This window comes from Oncorhynchus masou, chromosome 9 (genome assembly GCF_036934945.1).
Source record: "Oncorhynchus masou masou isolate Uvic2021 chromosome 9, UVic_Omas_1.1, whole genome shotgun sequence".
Lineage (NCBI taxonomy): Eukaryota > Metazoa > Chordata > Actinopteri > Salmoniformes > Salmonidae > Oncorhynchus > Oncorhynchus masou.
The window spans coordinates 22,653,967-22,678,246 of record NC_088220.1 but is presented as its reverse complement, the minus strand read 5'-3'; the positions used below and the strand labels follow the sequence as shown (position 1 = coordinate 22,678,246).

Below are 24,280 nucleotides of genomic sequence, written 5' to 3'. Positions count from 1 at the left end.
TACAGATCTAAGCTTTCTGACGTGTTTAAGACAAGATATAACAAGAATAAACCACTGCCATTCCATCACAGTAAAGTCCCATTCTACAGTTAGTGAATGGCTGTACTCACCTGGCAGCACAGTGAGGTAAGCACTGCGGAAGCTGTAACCCATTGTGTTAGCTCCCAGGCATATGTACATCCCAGCATCCCCATCACGGGCCTTGATAATAGCCAGCTTGTTGAGGTAGGAGCCGTCAGGCCGGGACCACACGTCCCCCGTGGGCAGAACCACAAAATGCTGCCCTCCGACTTCCAGGGTGGAGTTATAGCGGTCCTCTGTGCCTGCGTCAACCCTCTTCAGCCACTGGACCACAGGCTTCACGTCACTGTGGACCTTACACTGGAAGGAGGCAGTGCCACCATACTCCACAGTGGTGTTGACCGGGTGGGTGCCGGTCAGAACAGGCTTGCAATGAGAGCGCTCTGTAGGCAGATGGACAGGATTCATAAGCATGGGAATCATAATGCAAACACACTCAGCACAATTACCTTGGCAACGTAAGAGAGGCCTGGGGTATAAATACAACTGGAGTGTGCTGTAAAATGATTTGTGGTGGTGGTGTTGGCCAGTGCAGTGACCCGTCCTTACCGATGACATCCAGCTTGTAGGTGGCGTTGATGTGCCCGGCTGGGTTGGAGACATGGCAGGTGTACTTGGCACTGTCCTGGGGCTGCAGGTTCTTCAGGGTGAGGGTCCACTGGGGGCGCTTGCCCTGGCGCGGGGGTGGCAGTTGGGTCTGGTCCTTCCACCAGGTGATGACGGGGGGAGGGGTGCCGCTGGCCTGGCACTTGAACCTAACTGAGCTGCCCACCGGCTTGTACAGCACCCGCCTGCGCATCTTAGTGGGCTGACTAAACCGAGGCTTCACTGGAGAGAAGACACATCATGAAGGTTAACACAGACTTCAATAACATTCGGCAGGGCTGTAAAGTAGTGAAGGGAGGCGGTCGGCTACTCACCCCAGGGCTCTCCTGTAGGGTCAAGCTGGGTGAGCTCAGCATTGGGTTCCACTACGGCAGGTGGAGTGTCTGTCTGGCTCGCTGCTGTGTCGTCTGAAAAACAGTCAGTCAGTCATTGACTGAGGTTTAGCCTCTGTGACTTACACCCATGTATGGAGTATGGAGATCATTTCATAGCAAAAGAAAGGGCTTATAACATTCATATGACTATTAATTCCCATTCGGAATAAATCTGATCGTAGGACTGTGGAAGACAAAACACATTACTCTAGTATCTAAAAAACATCAAAGTGTTTATGTAGTCTTAATTTTTTTAAATATTGCTGAAAAATGATCTACTTGTCACTCTACAGAGGAAACGAAGCCAATATAAAACCAATGGGTCAAAGACTAGAGTTCTCCTACCCCCTGCCATTACCACAAAGTATCCTTCAGATATTGCCACATAAATCTACAGGTCAGTTAATGTTTCAGTGAGGTGAGCTATTTCATCTAGGACCCAAGTACTAATGTTTGCAAATGGCGTCGCATAAATCACATGGGGTCTAAGGATGAGTACAAACTGCTGGAGGATCTCTGATTTATTTGCTTTGAGCTCTAACCGGATCAAATCAAAGTTTTGTGGTCATGTACACAGATTTGGAGATGTTATCGCAGGTGCAGCAAAATGCTTGTGTTTCTAGCTCCAACAGTGCAGTAATATCTAACAATAAAAACAAAAAATACACACAATTCAGAAAAATCTAAATTAAGAAATATCAGAATGAGCAATGTCAGAGACTGGAATATGCATGTGTGTGTGTAAAGACAGTATAAGAATAGAAAAGGTGTGTACAGCAATAATATATATATACATATATATACATATATATATATATATATGTGTGTATATATATATATATATATATATATATATATATATATACACACAATATGCCTATTGTCCTGTAGCCCATCCCAGCCTTGTGCAGGTCTACAATTTTATCCTTGATGTCCTTACACAGCTCTCTGGTCTTGGCCATTGTGGAGAGGTTGGAGTCTGTTTGATTGAGTGTGTGGACAGGTGTCTTTTATACAGGTAACGAGTTCAAACAGGTGCAGTTAATACAGGTAATGAGCGGAGAACAGGAGGGCTTCTTAAAGAAAAACTAACAGGTCTGAGAGATCCGGAATTCTTACTGGTTGGTAGGTGATCAAATACTTATGTCATGCAATAAAATACAAATTAATTACTTAAAAATTATACAATGTGATTTTCTGGATTTTTGTTTTAGATTCCGTCTCTCACAGTTGAAGTGTACCTATGATAAAAATTACAGACAACTACATGCTTTGTAAGTAGGAAAACCTGCAAAATCGGCAGTGTATCAAATACTTGTTCTCCCCACTGTATATATTAGGATGGTGTGTATGGACAGTACACGAATAGAAAAGGTTTGTACAGCAGTAAGTTATATAGGATGGTGAGTATAGACAGTATATGAATAGAAAAGGTGTGTACATCAGTAAGTTATATAGGATGGTGAGTATAGACAGTATGGGCAGTTTTTAAATAGAAACGGTGTGTACAACAGTAAGTTATATAGGATGGTGAGTATCGACAGTATGGGCAGTTTTTAAATAGAAACGGTGTGTACAACAGTAAGTTATATAGGATGGTGAGTATCGACAGTATGGGCAGTTTTTAAATAGAAACGGTGTGTACAGCAGTAAGTTATGTAGGATGGTGAGTATGGACAGTATACGAATAGAAAAGGTTTGTACAGCAGTAAGTTATATAGGATGGTGAGTATAGACAGTATGGGCAGTTTTTAAATAGAAACGGTGTGTACAACAGTAAGTTATGTAGGATGGTGTGTATTGACAGTATATGAATAGAAAAGGTGTGTACAGCAGTAGTTATGTAGGATGGTGTGTATAGACAGTTTATGAATAGAAAAGATGTGTACAGCAGTAGTTATATAGGATGGAGTGTATAGAGAGTATAGAGAGTATATGAATAGAAAAGGTGTTTACAGCAGTAGTTATATAGGATGGTGTGTATAGACAGTATTGACAGTATATGAATATAAAATGTGTTTACAGCAGTAGTTATATAGGATGGTGTGTATAGAGAGTATAGACAGTATATGAATATAAAAGGTGTTTACAGCAGTAGTTATATAGGATGGTGTGTATAGAGAGTATTGACAGTATATGAATATAAAAGGTGTTTACAGCAGTAGTTATATAGGATGGTGTGTATAGACAGTATTGACAGTATATGAATATAAAAGGTGTGTACAGCAGTAGTTATATAGGATGGTGTGTATAGAGAGTATATGAATAGAAAAGGTGTGTACAGCAGTAGTTATGTAGGATGGTGTGTATAGAGAGTATAGACAGTATATGAATATAAAAGGTGTTTACAGCAGTAGTTATATAGGATGGTGTGTATAGACAGTATTGACAGTATATGAATAGAAAAGGTGTGTACAGCAGTAGTTATATAGGATGGTGTATAGTTGAATAGAAAAGGTGTACAGCAGTAGAATAGAAAAGGTGTGTACAGCAGTAGTTATATAGAGAGTATAGACAGTATATGAATAGAAAAGATACAGCAGTAGTTATATAGGATGGTGTGTACAGCAGTATATGAATAGAAAAGGTGTGTATAGTTATATAGGATGGTGTGTATAGACAGTATATGAATAGAAAAGATGTGTACAGCAGTAGTTATGTAGCAGTATATGAATAGAAAAGGTGTGTATAGTTATGTAGGATGGTGTGTATAGAGAGTATATGAATAGAAAAGGTCTTTACAGCAGTAGTTATATAGGATGGTGTGTATAGACAGTATTGACAGTATATGAATATAAAAGGTGTGTACAGCAGTATATGTTATATAGCAGATGGTGTGTATAGACAGTATTGACAGTATATGAATATAAAAGGTGTGTACAGCAGTAGTTATATAGGATGGTGTGTATAGACAGTATTGACAGTATATGAATATAAATGGTGTGTACAGCAGTAGTTATGTAGGATGGTGTGTATAGACAGTATTGACAGTATATGAATATAAAAGGTGTATACAGCAGTAGTTATATAGGATGGTGTGTATAGACAGTATATGAATATAAAAGGTGTTTACAGCAGTAGTTATATAGGATGGTGTGTATAGACAGTATTGATAGAAAAGGTGTTAATAGAAAAGGTGTGTACAGCAGTAGTTATATAGGATGGTGTGTATAGACAGTATATGAATAGAAAAGGTGTGTACAGCAGTAGTTATATAGGATGGTGTGTATAGAGAGTATACACAGTATATGCATAGAAAAGGTGTGTACAGCAGTAGTTATATAGGATGGTGTGTATAGACAGTATATGAATAGAAAAGGTGTGTACAGCAGTAGTTATATAGGATGGTGTGTATAGAGAGTATGCATAGAAAAGGTGTGTACAGTATATGAATAGAAATATGAATAGAAAAGGTGTGTACAGCAGTAGTTATATAGGATGGTGTGTATAGAGAGTATAGACATATATGAATAGATGGTGTGTATAGAGTATAGACAGTATATGAATAGAAAAGGTGTGTACAGCAGTAGTTATGTAGGATGGCGTGTATAGACAGTATATGAATAGAAAAGGTGTGTACAGCAGTAGTTATGTAGGATGGTGTGTATAGAGAGTATAGACAGTATATGAATATAAAAGGTGTGTACAGCAGTAGTTATATAGGATGGTGTGTATAGAGAGTATTGACAGTATATGAATATAAAAGGTGTGTACAGCAGTAGTTATATAGGATGGTGTGTATAGACAGTATTGACAGTATATGAATAGAAAAGGTGTGTACAGCAGTAGTTATATAGGATGGTGTGTATAGACAGTATATGAATAGAAAAGGTGTTTACAGCAGTAGTTATATAGGATGGTGTGTATAGACAGTATTGACAGTATATGAATAGAAAAGGTGTGTACAGCAGTAGTTATATAGGATGGTGTGTATAGACAGTATATGAATAGAAAAGGTGTACAGCAGTAGTTATGTAGGATGGTGTGTATAGAGAGTATAGACAGTATATGAATAGAAAAGGTGTTTACAGCAGTAGTTATATAGGATGGTGTGTATAGAGAGTATAGACAGTATATGAATAGAAAAGGTGTGTACAGCAGTAGTTATATAGGATGGTGTGTATAGAGAGTATAGACAGTATATGAATAGAAACGGTGTTTACAGCAGTAAGTTATATATGATGAGCCATGACTAGAATACAGTATATACATATGAAGGGGATAAAACAGTATGTAATAATTAAAGTGACCAGTGTTCAGGACCGCTCTGTGTGAAACAGGATGAATAATTCTGCTTGGAGATCAGTGGAGTGTGAGGTGTCTAAATGACCGTGTGTTTGGCTTTCAGAGCGTAGGAAGTTCTACAGCTCTATAGGAATGATAAGCAGGCAAAACTCTGGTATTATTCTAACTGGCTATGTGAGGCAGGGGTGAGCAAACAGTGCCATATTGTTGCTTCTCTCAAGTTTCCGCAATGTTTAAAACAAGACAGCGTGTTGACGTAACCCTGAGCAGGAAACCAATTAACTGCCTTTAACCTAAACTGCGCAGGCAGGCAGTCAAACGGACAAGGCTGAGAGAGAGCGCTGCTTTGTTTGGGCCGACCCTCTGGCACGACCCACAGGAATACACAGTGAACCTATTCTAACCCAGAGTCCACTGCAGACTGGGCTAACACACACACATACAGTGCTTTCGGAAAGTATTCAGAACCCTTGACTTTTTCCACATTTTGTTTCGTTACAACCTTATTCTAAAATGTATTAAATCATTTTTTTCGTCATCTATCTACACACAATACCCCATAATGACAAAGCAAAAACAGGTTTAGATTTTTTTGCATATGTATTAATATTTATATTTTTTTAAATGTTAAAATGACCTAAGTATTCAGACTCTTTAACTGGTACTTTGTTGAAGCACCTTTTGCAGCAATTACAGCCCGAATCTTCTTGGGTATGATTCTACAAGCTTGGCAGGCCTGTGTATTTAGGAAGTTTCTCCCATTCTTCTCTGCAGATCCTCTCAAGCTCTCTCAGGTTGGATGGGAAGCATCGCTGCACAGCTATTTTCAGGTCTCCAGAGATTTTCGGGCTCTGGCTGGGCCACTCAAGGACATTCAGAGACTTGTCCCGAAGCCACTCCTGCGTTGTCTTGGCTGTGTGCTTAGTGTCATTGTGCTTTTGAAGGTGAACCTTCGCCCCAGTCTGAGGTCCTGAGCGCTCTGGAGCAGGTTTTCATCAAGGATCGCTCTGTACTTTGCTCCATTCATCTTTCCCTCGATCCTGACTAGTCTCCCAATCCCTGCTGCTGAAAACCATTCCCACTTCATGATGCTGCCACCACCATGCTTCACCGTAGGGATGATATTGGCCAGATGATGAGCAGTGCCTGGTTTCCTCCAGATGTCACGCTTGGCATTCAGGCCAAAGAGTTCAATCAGACCAGATAATCTTGTTTCTCATTGTCTGAGAGTCTTTAGGTGCCTTTTGGCAAACTCCAAGCGGGCTGTCATGTGCCTTCTACTGAGGAGTGCTAGCTAGCTAGCCAACAGCTAGCCAACGTCTACCGAATAGAACTTCAACTACCCGGTCAACATTCCGCTTCGCTCCACAGGTAGTATCACATTTTCATTTCACTTCATTACAGTACAACGGTTTGATTTGTTTGATCGTAGCTAGCTAGCTACATAGCCGTCTTTGTTTTTAAAGACAATTGTATAGTCTAGAGCGATTTTCTAGGTTAGCTAGCCAGCTATTGTCGTTCTTTTAACGTAACGTAACATAATCAACACTGCTAGCTTGCCAGCTAGCCCCCGAATAGCAGCACTGTAGAAACTATTACACTCAACGGAACGACTTGATTAGTGTAGTGTCAACAACGCAGCCACTGCCAGCTAGCCTACAAAGTCAACAACGCAGCCACTGCCAGCTAGCCTACTCCAGCAGTACTGTATCATTTCAATCATTTTAGTCAATAAGATTCTTGCTACGTAAGCTTAACTTTCTGAACATTCGAGACGTGTAGTCCACTTGTCATTCCAATCTCCTTTGCATTAGCGTAGCCTCTTCTGTAGCCTGTCAACTATGTGTCTATCTATCCCTGTTCTCTCCTCTCTGCACAGACCATACAAACGCTCCACACCGCGTGGCCGCGGCCACCCTAATCTGGTGGTCCCAGCACGCACGACCCACGTGGAGTTCCAGGTCTCCGGTAGCCTCTGGAACTGCCGATCTGCGGCCAACAAGGCAGAGTTCATCTCAGCCTATGCCTCCCTCCAGTCCCTCGACTTCTTGGCACTGACGGAAACATGGATCACCACAGATAACACTGCTACTCCTACTGCTCTCTCTTCGTCCGCCCACGTGTTCTCGCACACCCCGAGAGCTTCTGGTCAGCGGGGTGGTGGCACCGGGATCCTCATCTCTCCCAAGTGGTCATTCTCTCTTTCTCCCCTTACCCATCTGTCTATCGCCTCCTTTGAATTCCATGCTGTCACAGTTACCAGCCCTTTCAAGCTTAACATCCTTATCATTTATCGCCCTCCAGGTTCCCTCGGAGAGTTCATCAATGAGCTTGATGCCTTGATAAGCTCCTTTCCTGAAGACGGCTCACCTCTCACAGTCCTGGGCGACTTTAACCTCCCCACGTCTACCTTTGACTCATTCCTCTCTGCCTCCTTCTTTCCACTCCTCTCCTCTTTTGACCTCACCCTCTCACCTTCCCCCTACTCACAAGGCAGGCAATACGCTCAACCTCATCTTTACTAGATGCTGTTCTTCCACTAACCTCATTGCAACTCCTCCAAGTCTCCGACCACTACCTTGTATCCTTTTCCCTCTCGCTCTCATCCAACACTTCCCACACTGCCCCTACTCGGATGGTATCGCGCCGTCCCAACCTTCGCTCTCTCTCCCCCGCTACTCTCTCCTCTTCCATCCTATCATCTCTTCCCTCTGCTCAAACCTTCTCCAACCTATCTCCTGATTCTGCCTCCTCAACCCTCCTCTCTTCCCTTTCTGCATCCTTTGACTCTCTATGTCACCTATCCTCCAGGCCGGCTCGGTCCTCCCCCCGCCCCGCTCCGTGGCTCGACGACTCATTGCGAGCTCACAGAACAGGGCTCCGGGCAGCCGAGCGGAAATGGAGGAAAACTCGCCTCCCTGCGGACCTGGCATCCTTTCACTCCCTCCTCTCTACATTTTCCTTCTCTGTCTCTGCTGCTAAAGCCACTTTCTACCACTCTAAATTCCAAGCATCTGCCTCTAACCCTAGGAAGCTCTTTGCCACCTTCTCCTCCCTCCTGAATCCTCCTCCCCTCCCCCCTCCTCCCTCTCTGCAGATGACTTCGTCAACCATTTTGAAAAGAAGGTCGACGACATCCGATCCTCGTTTGCTAAGTCAAACGACACCGCTGGTTCTGCTCACACTGCCCTACCCTGTGCTCTGACCTCTTTCTCCCCTCTCTCTCCAGATGAAATCTCGCTTCTTGTGACGGCCGGCCGCCCAACAACCTGCCCGCTTGACCCTATCCCCTCCTCTCTTCTCCAGACCATTTCCGGAGACCTTCTCCTTTACCTCACCTCGCTCATCAACTCATCCCTGACCGCTGGCTACATCCCTTCCGTCTTCAAGAGAGCGAGAGTTGCACCCCTTCTGAAAAAACCTACACTCGATCCCTCCGATGTCAACAACTACAGACCAGTATCCCTTCTTTCTTTTCTCTCCAAAACTCTTGAACGTGCCGTCCTTGGCCAGCTCTCCCGCTATCTCTCTCAGAATGACCTTCTTGATCCAAATCAGTCAGGTTTCAAGACTAGTCATTCAACTGAGACTGCTCTTCTCTGTCTCACGGAGGCACTCCGCACTGCTAAAGCTAACTCTCTCTCCTCTGCTCTCATCCTTCTAGACCTATCGGCTGCCTTCGATACTGTGAACCATCAGATCCTCCTCTCCACCCTCTCCGAGTTGGGCATCTCCGGCGCGGCCCACGCTTTGATTGCGTCCTACCTGACAGGTCGCTCCTACCAGGTGGCGTGGCGAGAATCTGTCTCCTCACCACGCGCTCTCACCACTGGTGCCCCCCTGGGCTCTGTTCTAGGCCCTCTCCTATTCTCACTATACACCAAGTCACTTGGCTCTGTCATAACCTCACATGGTCTCTCCTATCATTGCTATGCAGACGACACACAATTAATCTTCTCCTTTCCCCCTTCTGATGACCAGGTGGCGAATCGCATCTCTGCATGTCTGGCAGACATATCAGTGTGGATGACGGATCACCACCTCAAGCTGAACCTCGGCAAGATGGAGCTGCTCTTCCTCCCGGGGAAGGACTGCCCGTTCCATGATCTCGCCATCACGGTTGACAACTCCATTGTGTCCTCCTCCCAGAGCGCTAAGAACCTTGGCGTGATCCTGGACAACACCCTGTCGTTCTCAACTAACATCAAGGCGGTGGCCCGTTCCTGTAGGTTCATGCTCTACAACATCCGCAGAGTACGACCCTGCCTCACACAGGAAGCGGCGCAGGTCCTAATCCAGGCACTTGTCATCTCCCGTCTGGATTACTGCAACTCGCTGTTGGCTGGGCTCCCTGCCTGTGCCATTAAACCCCTACAACTCATCCAGAACGCCGCAGCCCATCTGGTGTTCAACCTTCCCAAGTTCTCTCACGTCACCCCGCTCCTCCGCTCTCTCCACTGGCTTCCAGTTGAAGCTCGCATCCGCTACAAGACCATGGTGCTTGCCTACGGAGCTGTGAGGGGAACGGCACCGCAGTACCTCCAGGCTCTGATCAGGCCCTACACCCAAACAAGGACACTGCGTTCATCCACCTCTGGCCTGCTCGCCTCCCTACCACTGAGGAAGTGCAGTTCCCGCTCAGCCCAGTCAAAACTGTTCGCTGCTCTGGCCCCCCAATGGTGGAACAAACTCCCTCACGACGCCAGGACAGCGGAGTCAATCACCACCTTCCGGAGACACCTGAAAACCCACCTCTTTAAGGAATACCTAGGATAGGATAAAGTAATCCTTCTCACCCCCCCTTAAATGATTTAGATGCACTATTGTAAAGTGGCTGTTCCACTGGATGTCATAAGGTGAATTCACCAATTTGTAAGTCGCTCTGGATAAGAGCGTCTGCCAAATGACTTAAATGTAAATGTAAAATGAGTGGCTTACATCTGGCCACTCTACCATAAAGACCTGATTGGTGGAGTGCTGCAGAGATGGTTGTCCTTCTGGAAGGTTCTCCCATCTCCACAGAGGTACTCTGAAGCTCTGTCAGAGTGACCATCGGGTTCTTGGTCACCTCCTGACCAAGGCTCTTCTCCCCCGATTGCTCAGTTTGGCCGGGCAGCCAGCTCTAGGAAGAAAGAGTCTTGGTGGTTCCAAACTTCTTCCATTTAAAATTATAGAGGCCACTATTTTCTTGGAGACCTTCAATACTGCAGAAATGTTTTGGTACCCTTCCCTAGATCTCTACCTCGACACAATCCTGTCTCTGAGCTCTATGGTCAATTCCTTTAACCTCATGGCTTGGTTTTTGCTCTGACATGCACTGTCAACTGTGGGACCTTATATAGACAAATGTGTGCCTTTCCAAATCATGTCCAATCAATTGAATTTACCACAAGTGGACTCCAATCAAGTTGTAGAAACATCAAGGATGATCAATGGAAACAGGATGCACATGATCTCAATTTCGAGTTTCAGAGCAAAGGGTCTGAATACTTACGTAAATAAGGTATTTCTGTTTTTCAAACATTTCTAAAAATCAGTTCTCTTTGTCATGGGGTATTGTGTGTAGATTGAGGAAAATAATTATTCAATACATTTTAGAATAAGGCTGTAAAGTAACAAAATGTGGAAAAAGTCGAGGGGTCTGACCACTTTCCGAATGCACTGTATATACTGTAAACACACACACACACACACACACACACACACACACACACACACACACACACACACACACACACACACACACACACACACACACACACACACACACACACACACTTACTATCCAACTGTGTTTGGATTAACTTCGTGTCAACAACTGTGTGTGGTACGCAGGAAATAATGATTCACACGTTGTTAAAACATTCACAGATGAATTGTAACAACTCCTTATTGTGACAACAGAGTCTGTATAAAATAACATACCGGATCTATTTACATTTTAAATGAGAACAATGAGTTTTTATCTGTAAATGACCAATAGTGAGATTGATTCCTGAACACCTCATCAAATGGCCACCCAGACTATTTGCACCCCCCCCCTCTTTTCCAGCATTGCTACTTTCTGTTATCCTCATCTATACATAGTCACTTTAATAACTCTACCCACATGTACAAATTACCTCAACTAACCAGTTCCCCTGCACATTGACTCTGTACCGGTACCCCCCTGTATATAGTCTCGCTATTGTTATTTTACTGCTGCTCTTTAATTACTTGTTACTTTATTTCTTATTCTTATTCGTATTTTTTTATTTTTTTTAAATGCATCGTTGGTTAGGGGCTCGTCAGTAAGCATTTCACTGTAAGGTCTACACCACGCATGTGACTAATAAAATTTGATTTGAGATGTAAAAGTTTCCTAGTAGCAACTGAACACCACAGGAGTAGAGACTAAGCTGATTGTCCACTCGGTCTTCTCGACATAGCATCAACATCCCTGTTGTCTGATGGAACCTCAAGTCACCAGGTGTGTTAGGATCAGGTCAGGTGTGGGTGTGTCGTGGGCGTTCCTGTGTGTGTGTGTGCTGTCCTTTGTTCTGATTTCATCCCACTGTTCTGGTCCAGAGTGTTTTACTACAGCGCAAAGGCCACACCTTGCTTCTCAACACAGTGTAGTGAGGCACAGGAGAGTCCAGAGAGCCCAAAGCCAGCACCAAGTGTTTTTTCTATTGTTACTATTGGCCCAGGGCTCTGGGAGAGTAAGCCTGAGAATAGTAATGGTTCCATTGGCACGGGAGAGGGGGCTATTCAGCAGCACTGAGGTGGAATTAGGGGGGCATTATCTTGTCTAAAGAGGTTTCAGCCAGGGCTCATTCCTTCACTCTGTGCTAATGTTTGGGGATGTTATCCCTAAACAGGTGTGGAGGGAGAGAACAGGTTTTCCCTGATGCAGCACTATTAGATCATTGGACTTTTCCTAATGATTGGATTTATTTTCTTCTAATACTATGTTTATACATTCAATACATTTGATGTCATCTGTGACCAGTTGGAGTTTTTAGTGAGTGGTGGAAAAAGATTGTCCCGTTGAAGAAAGTACGTCAGGCAGGCAGCCGTCAGTAGCATGGCCTGACACGATGAGGAGCACGGATGAGCAGACAGCTCTGGCTCCTGTGTGTAGTGGAGAGGAAAGTGGTGCTGGACTGCTGTAGCGCTAGGCTGGGGGACAGGGGGACACTTTTCCTCTGCTCCAGTCCCACAGAGCACACACAGACGGGAAGGTAGAGGGCGGCGGTAAGGGTGGAGACGGTAGGTCTGGGGGAGCTCGAGCACTGCAGGTTTCCTTACAAACACTCTTAATGTTTAGGCCGTGTTTATAAGGTCCCATATTATTTTTTCCTACTGGGAGACATTTTTGGGCCTCCCCCTCAAAAAGCCTCATTCTCCATTCATACCGGGTACCTGTGTTCAAACACGTGCCACTGTGTCTGCAATGGAGCAAAAAGCCAAAATAACAGTCTTTAATAAAACATCAAAATAATGGAAAGATGAGTTGTTCTTTTTATGTTAGAAAACATAAAATAGAGTTATGTGGTCATTCCATTCCATGATGGTGGTCCACTATTACCAAAACAATACTGTTCATGAAGAGAATGAAGCAGAACTATTTTACCTTCTTACAGGTCATAAGATTTGAGCAGTGATATGGACCTGAATGACATGTGAGTTCTACTTGAGCAAAGACATTCACAGACTAGAAGATAATCATAGAAGTTGACATGTCAAGAACGTCAGAAGGCGATCGTAAGTTCAGAGGATTTGAGGTTCATTTTTCAAATAGACTAAAGCTTTTTGTTCAATGTGTGACTATCAAGTTAATCAATTATCAAGACCCCATTGCAAATCTCATGGAGCCATGTTTTTCACAACGTAAAATTGACATGTTTCTTTTGTATGACTGCCTGCCGATAGCTAATTACAGCAGTGACTGAGTGTCTGTTGTACCTCACATGAATTAAAGCCAGAGAGAGGCAAGCAGGGAGGACGGCAGTCAGGCCAATTAGAGAGCGTTGTCTGTCAGCGTCCCTCCACACAGCATGAGAGACAGAGGGGAGGCTAGCGCTGCGCTGGAGGAAATGCTAATTAGAAGTCTTCTGGTATCTTTTATAGAGCCATAAGCGGTTTGCAGCAACAGGCACATGGAGACTCCAGAGGAAATTACACCCAGCATTTTCTTTTCCTCTCTGTTGTGCTTGGCTGTGAGGGGCGAGGCAGGGTGTGGCGGGGGGAGGAAAGGTGGGTGGGCAGGCCACGGTGAATCCTGCCTGCTGAGGGCCCAGCCCAATCCTCTAGTCAGTCAGCTACCTGCTGGCCACTCCAAGGAGCCTCTGGATGAAAGCTACTATAATGTGGTGAACTGGTCAAGGTGGCTAATTTGCATCCTTTCAGTTGGATCAAAACCCTGTTTCTACCAGCAGCCTAGCGGAGGCTGGCAGGGTTCTGTTGGGTCATGGAGGGCCTAGCTAGGCACACAGGGCCTGGGGGGAGTGGGGGGTTATTTAGGATAACATTGTTCTGAGCTGTTCTCACTAACATTACATGAGAATAGAAGAGCGTAATGGTGTCTTTGGTACGGATAGCATATTAATTATAGCACAATGAAAATTCCATCACCTACTTGTATTGTTATTACAATGTACTCATGTTTAGAAGATTACTTATTGCTAACCCTGACGCTAACCTTGAACATTAACTTTTCTGGCTCCCAGCCAAAACCTCTCCTCAACTAACTATAACCTTTAACATATTTCCATATTTAGGTTCACCCACTATCTTTAACCTCAACCTCCTCTTGCCCTAGGTATCAACATCTAGACAGACTTAACCCCAACCTCCTCTTGCCCTAGGTATCAAAGTCTAGACAGACTTAACCCCAACCTCCTCTTGCCCTAGGTATCAAAGTCTAGACAGACTTAACCCCAACCTCCTCTTGCCCTAGGTATCAAAGTCTAGACAGACTTAACCCCAACCTCCTCTTGCCCTAGGTATCAAAGTCTAGACAGACTTAACCCCAACCTCCTCTTGCCCTAGGTATCAAAGTCTAGACAGACTTAACCCCAACCTCCTCTTGCCCTAGGTATCAAAGTCTAGACAGACTTAACCCCAACCTCCTCTTGCCCTAGGTATCAAAGTCTAGACAGAACTGACTCCCTCACTGCTTATCCTACTACTTACAACGGACAACTCTTTCTCTGTCTCTCCTTGTTCAGCTTCATTTCATCTGAGACCAGAATGGATTCAATTCCATCAAACATCCTTTCATCTTTCTGTCTTTCATCCACTACTCACTAGCATGGATTCATGTGTCCATATGTGCTTGTGCTTTGAACGAATATCACGAATGAATGAGGACAAAAACAAACATGTCCTAGGATGCCCGGGTGGGTCGTGTCACGGAGTTCTGTGGTTCTGTGTCACAAAAGCAGTAATCAGAATTAGATCATTGTCATGTCGGTGAAAACATGATCAAAAGGGACGACTCTCTCCCTCACAGGCATATTTCACTGTTCAGAAGTGTTAATGTGTCATCTCCAGTGTCAACTGTAGCACTGTAAACACTACTCACGCTACTCACTGTCAACAGCTTTTCGTCTCTCAACATGTTACACTCACAAACCTTACCTCACCGATAGTTCACGGGCCATTAGAGAGACAAGAAACTGTGAGCCGTCTGGAAAATAAGTGTCAATCATTGTCCCTCAAGGCAACAGATAGGAGTTTGTGGTGGTAACTGTTGAGGCACTCTATTTCCAGGAGTATTATGAGTTTGGTGGCGGGAGGAGGAAACTGGGAGAGGAGTGTTCAGTTTTCACCACATGAGTCATGTATTAACACTGGTGGCAACTAACCCCCCTCTTTCCTTAACATGGCACAATCCAAAGTGTGCCTGCACTTCTGAGTAACTCCCCTGTGGCCGCAGCAGTGGTCTAGAGCTGGTCCTGCCATTGACATTTTGATACAATTATCCATTTAGGTGTGGGAGGCGTGGGCTAAACTGCAACACATGTACCTCACAGCGGCAAACAAAGAACAAAAGGTCTGGGGCTGGAGCTGCTCCACCAGGCCCTCTAGAAAACCTTCAGCCCCAACTCACCGACCAACCATCAGACCGCGCCCGCCTCTCGTCTGACCACGGTCTCACAGTCTCCACCATAACGACAGACAGACAGTGGGGTGGGTGTCCGGGGATGCCGCTGTGAGCGCTGCTATAGGTGTGTTGCTGGAGAGACAAGGAACTCAAGCAGAGAGAACTCTCCAAGGAAAGAATGTCTGTCTCTCGCCTACCCTGTGTGGTTGTTCAGAGTCAACATTGACACCGGGCATATATAGAACAGCAAGGTCATGCAAGCCAAGTAGACTCACCTGCCTAGTATCGATCTATTCATGACTGATCTTCTATTTTTGTTCCAGTATCAGTTCTGGGTCTGGTAGACTTCCTTTGCCTCTTGTATTGGCTTGGTATGTGACCCAGAAAAGGGGCAATAACTATTCCTGACTCCATCCCTTATGTACAACGGTTGAGGGAGAGCTACAGTCCTTTCCTTCTGAATTCCCAAGCCAAGCACTAGTGCTGCGCATTAACAATGTTGACAGCATGCGGCCTGGCCCTAAAACAGCAGAGTTACACAGCTGGGGAATGGTAGGGCTAGAGCTAGAGCCAGGGCTAGAGCCAGGGATATATACAGCCAGGCCCTTGGGCAGCAGTAATGGTGGTGTAGATGTGAGCCATTGGAGCAAAGTGTGTGGGACACTGGGGATTAGGGGTGGGCTCACCAGAGGTTAATGGTCAAGGTGTTCTCTCTCCTGAACTCTGACAGCTTCCAAATGTTTCATCCTCTGACAAAATAACTTGTACTGCTGTGGAGGTAAAAAGAGGGAGATATTTTAAAGCCTTGTTTTTGCAGCAGCACATAAAGCAGCAGTACTCACCCAGCAGTGTGAGATTACAACCTGTGTTAATGATGTCGCCTCTCAGAATAGTATTGACGTATACACTGACTGTGACTGGGTTCATCAGGAAGTGCATAGAGGATGTTGTTCCCACTGTGACAATTAGAACTTATCCAATCCAAAAATGTGGATAGATGGCAACATTCACGCAAATCTGAAAGTGCGAACCACCGTATTTAACCATGGCAAGGTGACTGGGAACATGGACATGAACAAACAGGCCAGCTATGACATCCGTAAGGCAATCGAAGAGGCAAAATGACAGTACAGGGACCAAGTTAAGTCGCAATTCAACGGTTAAGACACAAGGCGTATGTGGCAGGAACTCCAGACAATCACGGATTATAAAGGGAAAGCCAGCCACATCACGGACACCGGCGCCTTGCGGACACCGATGCCTTGCTCCAGGATGAGCTAAACACCTTCTTCGCCTACTTCAACAAAAACAACATCGAGCCATCATTCGCCGTGGCCGATGTAAGTAATTTAAGCATCCCAAGCCACATCCTCAGAGCATGTGCAGACCAGCTGACTGGAGTGTTTACGGACATATTCAAGCTCTCCCTATTGCAGTCTGTTGTTCCCACTTGCTCCAAGATGTCCACCATTGTTCCTGAACCCAAGAAAGTGCAGGTAACTGAACTAAATTACTATCGGCCCATAGCATTTACCTCTGTCATCATGAGAGGCATTTTGAGAGGCTAGTTAAGGACCATATCACCTCCATACCTGACACCCTAGACCCACTACAATTCGCATATCGGCCCAACAGATCCACGGACTACGCATTAGACTGCTCAATGGCCTATTTCCACCTGGACAAGATAAATACCTATGCTCAGCCTTCAACACCAATGTGCCCTCCAAGCTCATCACTAAGCTCAGGGCCCTGGGTCTGAACCTCTCCCTGTGCAACTGGGTCCTGATGGACCGACCCCAAGTGCTGAAGGTGGGCAACAACACCTCCACTATGCTGATCCACAACACGGGGGGCCCACAGGGGTGCGTGATCAGCCCCCTCCTGTACTCCATGTTCACCCATGACTGCGTGGCCATGCACATCTCCAATTCGGTCATCAAGTTTTCAGATGACACAACAGTGATAAGCCAGATTACCAACAACGAGACAGCCTACAGGGAGGAGGTGAGGGCCCTGGTGGAGTGGTGCCAGGAAAATAACCTCTCTCTCAATGTCAACAAAACGAAGGAGCCGATCATGGACTACAGGAGAGAGCAGAGGGAGCACGCTCCCATCCACATCGAAGTTCCTCGGCGTACACATCACTGACAAACTGAAATGGTTCACCCACACAGACAGTGTGGTGAAGAAAGTGCAACCGCACCTCTTCAACCTCATGAGGCTGAATAAATTTGGTTTGGCCCCCTAAGACCCTCACACACTTCAACAGATGCACCATTGAGAGCATCCTGTCCAGTTGTATCACCCCCTGTTAAGGCAATTGAACTGTCCGCAACCGCATGGCTCTCCAAAGGGTGGTGCGGTCAGCCCAACGCATCATCAGGGGCCCACTGCCTGCCCTCCAGGAAATCTACAGTTGTGGCCAAAAGTTTTGAGAATGACACAAATATTCATTTTCACAAAGTCTGCTGCCTCAGTTTGTATGATGGCAATTTGTATATACTCCAGAATGTTATGAAGAGTGATCAGATGAATTGCAAAGTCCCTCTTTGCTATGGAAATGAACTGAATCCCCAAAAACATTTCCACTGAATTTCAGCCCTGCCACAAAAAGACCAGCTGACATCATGTCAGTGATTCTCTCGTTAACACAGTGTTGGCGAGGACAAGGCTGGAGATCACTCTGTCATGCTGATTGAGTTTGAATAACAGACTGGAAGCTTCAAAAGGAGGGTGGTGCTTGGAATCATTGTTCTTCCTCTGAAAAACCATGGTTACCTGGAAGGAAACACGTGCCATCATCATTGCTTTGCACAAAAAGGCCTTCACAGGCAAGGATATTGCTGCCAGTAAGATTGCACCTAAATCAACCATTTTATCAGATCATCAAGAACTTCAAGGAGAGCAGTTCAATTGTTGTGAAGAAGGCTTCAGGGCGCCCAAGAAAGTTCAGCAAGTGCCAGGACCGTCTCCCAAAGTTGATTCAGCTGCAGGATCGGGGCACCACCAGTACAGAGCTTGCTCAGGAATGGCAGCAGGCAGGTGTGAGTGCATATGCACGCACAGTGAGGCGAATACTTTTGGAGGATGGTCTGGCGTCAAGAAGGGCAGCAAAGTAGCCACTTCTCTCCAGGAAAAACATCAGGGACAGACTAATATTCTGCAAAAGGTACAGGGATTGGACTGCTGAGGACTGGGGTAAAGTCATTTTCTCTGATGAATCCCCTTTCTGATTGTTTGGTGCATCCGGAAAAAAGCTTGTCCGGAGAAGACAATGTGAGCGCTACCATCAGTCCTGTGTCATGACAACAGTAAAGCATCCTGAGCCCATTCATGTGTGGGGTTGCTTCTCAGCCAAAGGAATGGGCTCACTCACAATTTTGCCTAAGAACACAGCCATGAATAAAGAATGGTACCAACACATCCTCCGAGAGCAACTTCTCCCAACCATCCAGGAACAGTTTGGTGACGAACAATGCCTTTTCCAGCATGATGGAGCACCTTGCCATAAGGCAAAAGTGATAACTAAATGGCTCAGGGAACAAAACATCGATATTTTGGGTCCATGGCCAGAAAACTCCCCAGACCTTAATCCCATTGAGAATTTGTGGTCAATCCTCAAGAGGCGGGTGGACAAACAAAACCCCACAAATTCTGACAAACTCCAAGCATTGATTATGTAAGCATGGGCTGCCATTAGTCAGGATGTGGCCCAGAAGGTCATTGACAGCATGGCAGGGCAGATTGCAGAGGTCTTGAATAAGAAGGGTCAACACTGCAAATATTGACTCTTTGCATAAACTTCATGTAATTGTCAATAAAAGCCTTTGACACTTATGAAATACTCATAATTATACTTCAGAATTCCATAGTAACATCTGACAAAAATATCTAAAGACACTGAAGCAGCAAACTTTGTGCAAATTAATATGTGCCATTCTCAAAACTTTTGGCCACGACTGTACAGCACCCAGTGTTACAGGAAGGCCAAGAAGATCCTCAAGGACCTCGTGGCAGAGCCTAGGCCTGTTCCCCCCGTTACCATCTAGAAGGCGGAGACAGTACAGGTGCATCACAGATGGGACCAAGAGACTGAAAAACAGCTCCTATTTCCAGGCCATCAGACTGTTAAACAGTCCTCACTAGCCGGCCTCCGCCCAGTACCCTGGCCGGAACTTAGTCACTGTTCTAGTCAGCTACCACCCGGTATTCTATCCTGCACCTTAGAGACTGCTGCCATATGTACACAGTCATTGAACACTTGTCACATACTGTTTTACCCATTGTATTTGTATATACTGTATTCTAGTCATGGCTTATCCTATTTAACTACTGCTGTACACACTTTTTCTATTCATATAATGTCCATACTGTCTTTACACATCATTATATGTTGCTTGTTTGTATTTTTCTTAATTTTTTAAATCTAGATTGTGTATATTGTTTATTTTCTACTGCTAGGTATTACTACAATGTTGGAGCTAGAGACCCAAGCATTTCGCTGCACCTGCGATAATATCTGCAAATCTGTGTTCAAGACCAATAAACTTTGATTTGAATAAAACATACCACGCAGCTGAGAAAACATAAGTCAAGAGCACGTCTAATACCTATGGGGTAATTTTATCCTGCCACTATTGTGGGAAAAATATGTTTATATTTTGTTTACATTGATGTATGTATGCAGACGAGCACAAAAAAAGGACTTCAGTGAGAATTGTGTTTTATGTGTTTAAGAAAAAGCTTTAAATGACTGCAATCTCAATCAGTGCGTTGCAGGCTTGCAACGGTCATTAAATAAAAGAGATCGCAACATGAGGTTAGACTTGCCTCTGTCTGTGCTTGCTCTGAGGAGGGTTTGATAACATTAGAGGCAAGTTGATGATGATGACTCCAGGTGATATTGAATGTCACTGAATACCTCTGTGTTGACTACCAACGTCTGTGGAGTTTCCCTGTTGTACTGCAGTCTGACATACAGTACCAATCAAAAGTTTGGACACACCTACTCATTCCAGGGTTTTTCTTTCATTTTACTAGGGATGCATGACATATCGGTGAACATAACGGAATTGGCCGATATTAGCTAAAAATGCCAAACATCGGTATCGGCCGATGTCTAGTTTAATGTTGATGTGCAAAACCGATGTCAAAGCTGACGTGCATACCTATATAACGTAGGTACATGATGTAATGGCGCCACGTACAATTGTGAGCAGTCAACAAGTCGAGCAGTCATTTAAAAGAGTAAGAACTTTTCAGCGAGACAACTCAAAGGCAAAATCCATTAAAACCAAGATAATGGAATTCCTTGCCCTTGACAATTAACCGTTCTGTCGTGGGTGATGTTGGCTTTTGCCGACTGGTTGAGCACGGTACACACTACCAAGTGCGCTATTTTTCAGATGTTGCCCCACCTGAGTTACACAGTAATAGCATCACTGCTGTTAGCTTCACAACATACAGTTGAAGTAGCAAGTTTACACAGACTTAGGTTGGAGTCATTAAAACTAGTTTTTCAACCACTCCACAAATGTCTTGTTAATTAACAAACTATAGTTATGGCAAGTCGGTGAAGACATCTACTTTGTGCAAAACACAAGTCATCACAATTCCAGTGGGTCAGAAGTTTAAATACACTAAGTTCACTGTGCCTTTAAACAGCTTGGAAAATTCCAGAAAATGATGTCATGGCTTTAGAAGCTTCTGATAGGCTAATTGACATCATTTGAGTCAATTGGAGGTGTACCTGTGGATGTATTTCAAGGCCTACCTTCAAGCTCTGTGCCACTTTGCTTGACATCATGGGAAAATCAATAGAAATCAGACCTCAGAAAAAAATTATAGACCTCCACAAGTCTGGTTCATCCTTGGGAACAATTTCTGAAGGTACCACGTTCATCTGTACAAACAATAGTACGCAAGTATAAACACCATGGGACCACGCAGCCGTCATACCGCTCAGGAAGGAGACGCATTCTGTCTCCTAGAGATGAATGTACTTTCGTGCGAAATGTGCAAATTAATCCCAGAACAATAGCAAAGGACCTTGTGAAGATGCTGGAGGAAACAGGTACAAAAGTATCTATATCCACAGTAAAACGAGTCCTATATTCACATAACCTGAAAGGCCGCTCAGCAAGGAAGAAGCCACTGCTCCAAAACCGCCATAAAAAAAGCCCAACTACGGTTTGCAACTGCACATGGGGACAAAGATCATACTTTTTGGAGAAATGTCCTCTGGTCTGATGAAACAAAAATATAACTGTTTTGCCATAATGACCATTGTTATGTTTGGAGGGAAAAGGGGGAGGCTTGCAAGCCGAAGAACACCATCCCAACTGTGAAGCACAGGGGTGACAGCATCATGCTGTGGGGGTGCTTTGCTGCAAGAGGGACTGGTGCACTTCACAAAATAGATGGCATCATGAGGGAGGAAAATGATGTGGAAATATTGAAGCAACATCTCAAGCTGAAATAAATCATTCTCTCTATTATTATTCTGTCATTTCACATTCTTAAAATAAAAGTGGTGATCCTAACAGATCTAAGACAGGGAATTTTTACTTGGATTAAATGTCAGGAATTGTGAAAACTGAGTTTAAATGTATTTAGCTAAGGTGTATGTAAACTTCAACTGTACATACTATGGAATGCAGTTTGGGTCTTTGCGTATCAAAAAAGATACAGTAGCACTGTCAAAGCTGTACAAAAAAGTCAGCAAACAAGCAAACACTGGCCACGAATACTGCGTTGGTAATAAAGCATCATTTTGTCAACCGCAACTTCTGGGGTAGCTAGCTTTAGCTTGGTACCAAGCTAGCACCAATACAACCAGCCTGAAAACAATGACCAGTAAAAACTGCAGTCATTTTCATTATTGTTCGCAATGATTTAGCAATCCTTTTGAGTATGTATTAGCTAGGTTGTCACTTGTTGTTCGCCTATTGAAATTGAACTGCAGTTCATGAAAATAAATAGCTAGTCAGCTACTTAACCCTGTTTCCCAAAGCTAATGTTATAAGCAGTCAGCTATGGAACGCAGTTTGGGTCTTTACGTGTCAAAAGAGATACTACTATTTGACACGTCAAATAACACAATTCTATTATAGAATGTTGTGTGTGATGAATTTGCATGTGCAACCCAAGCGCCACCACTACTATCAGTAGCTTTGTCAAAGCTGTACCAAAAGTCTGCAAACAAGCAAACACCGGCCACAAACGATGTGTTTACAATACCGCATTGGTAATAAGGCATCATTTGTTCGACCGCAACTTATTTGATATTTAGCTAGCTTTAGCCTAGTTAGCACCAATACAACTTGTCGCTTTGCTGTGTTTTTGGGGAAGAACATTGTTTGCATCAAATCCATCAGCTAGCTAACTTTTTTTACTGTCCAGAGCTTGGGGAAGGGTAGGTGCGTGAGACAACTTTACCAGCATCATAGCGATACGTATTGATTAATCGTGTGACATATGAAATAGTGATAGTGAGTGTAATCAATGTGTAATAACTACATAAAAAATGTATGAACACATTCAATTATTATGTGATGTGCAGTCATATTCAGGTCCTGATTGGTCAACAAGCTTATTTGACACGTCAAATAGTGTTATTTGACGTGTATCTTTTTTGACATGAAAAGACCCAAACGGCGTTCCACAGCCAGCGAGCTTCATCTGGCTAGTGAGGCTCTACTGGAATGGGTTGTGTTGTGAAGCTAGCCACAATAAGGATTAGGCACAATAGTGGAATTTGCGGTTTGCCTTCAAAATAAACGTATGTCATTGACAGTGATGCAAATTAATACAAATAGTAGAATTGCCATAATTTTATTTTGAAGGCTAACCGCAAAGTCCACTATTGTGGCTAATCCTTATTGTGGCTAGCTTCACATAGATGGGTCAGACCACTATTAATCAAGTAAGAACTGTCTTACAAATTAAGGTTATTTTAGCTAACTATAGCTACTGAAACAGATTGTCGTTTGCTATGTTTTTGGGGAAGAAAAATTGTTTGCATCCATGAGTTGGCTAGCTTTTATTTATGACCAGCACTGTAGGTGCGCGAGACAACTTTACCAGCATCATAGCATACTTATCGATGAATCTTTGTGACATATGAAATACGAGTGATAGTGTAATCAATGTGTAATAACTACGTAAAAGTGTATGAACGTGTTAAATGATTATGTGACGTGCAGTCATATTCAGGTCCTGATTGGTCAACAAGCTTATTTGACATGTCAAATAGTGTTATTTGATGTGTATCTTTTTTGGCACGCAGAGACCCAAACGGCGTTCCATAGCAAATCCTAGTTGAGAATGAAATGACTGAACATATGAACAACAAATCAGCACAGCAAGTCAGTTAAATAAATAGGTTTTGATGGTAATGTTTATGGTTATGTTTTATTGGTAGCTGGGACTTACGTAAATTATTATCTCCGCATGTGGGGTTCCCACCGTGAAACATGGAGGAGGTGGTGTGATGGTGCTTTGCTGGTGACACTGTCTGTGATTTATTTAGAATTCAAGGCACACCTAACCAGCATGGCTACCACAGCATTCTGCAGCGATACACCATCCATCTGGTTTGCGCATAGTGGGACTATAATTTGTTTTTCTACAGGACAATAACTCAACACACCTCTAGGCTATTTAAAGGCTATTTGACCAAGAAGGAGAGTGATGGAGTGCTGCATCAGATGACCTGGCCTCCACAATTACCCGACCTCAACCCAATTGAGATGTTTTGGGATGAGTTGGACCTCAGAGTGAAGGAAAAGCAGCCAACAAGTACTCAGCATATATGGGAACTTCTTCAAGACTGTTGGAAAAGCATTCCAGGTGAAGCTGGTTGAGAGAATGCCAAGAGTGT

At 44.1% G+C, this 24,280-nt stretch overlaps 1 protein-coding gene across 4 annotated transcripts in view; it reads right to left on the bottom strand.

The window, feature by feature from the left end:
- LOC135545688 (fibroblast growth factor receptor-like 1) overlaps positions 1-24,280 on the bottom strand; it is a 52,871-nt gene that overhangs the window by 1,845 nt on the left and 26,746 nt on the right. For all 4 annotated transcript variants that reach the window (XM_064973481.1, XM_064973480.1, XM_064973482.1 and 1 more), the window contains 3 exons: positions 1,002-1,094; positions 631-909; positions 111-464 (listed from right to left, as the gene is read on the bottom strand). In XM_064973481.1, coding sequence (XP_064829553.1) covers positions 111-464; positions 631-909; positions 1,002-1,094 — 726 coding nt within the window. The remainder of the gene's footprint in view (positions 1-110; positions 465-630; positions 910-1,001; positions 1,095-24,280) is intronic.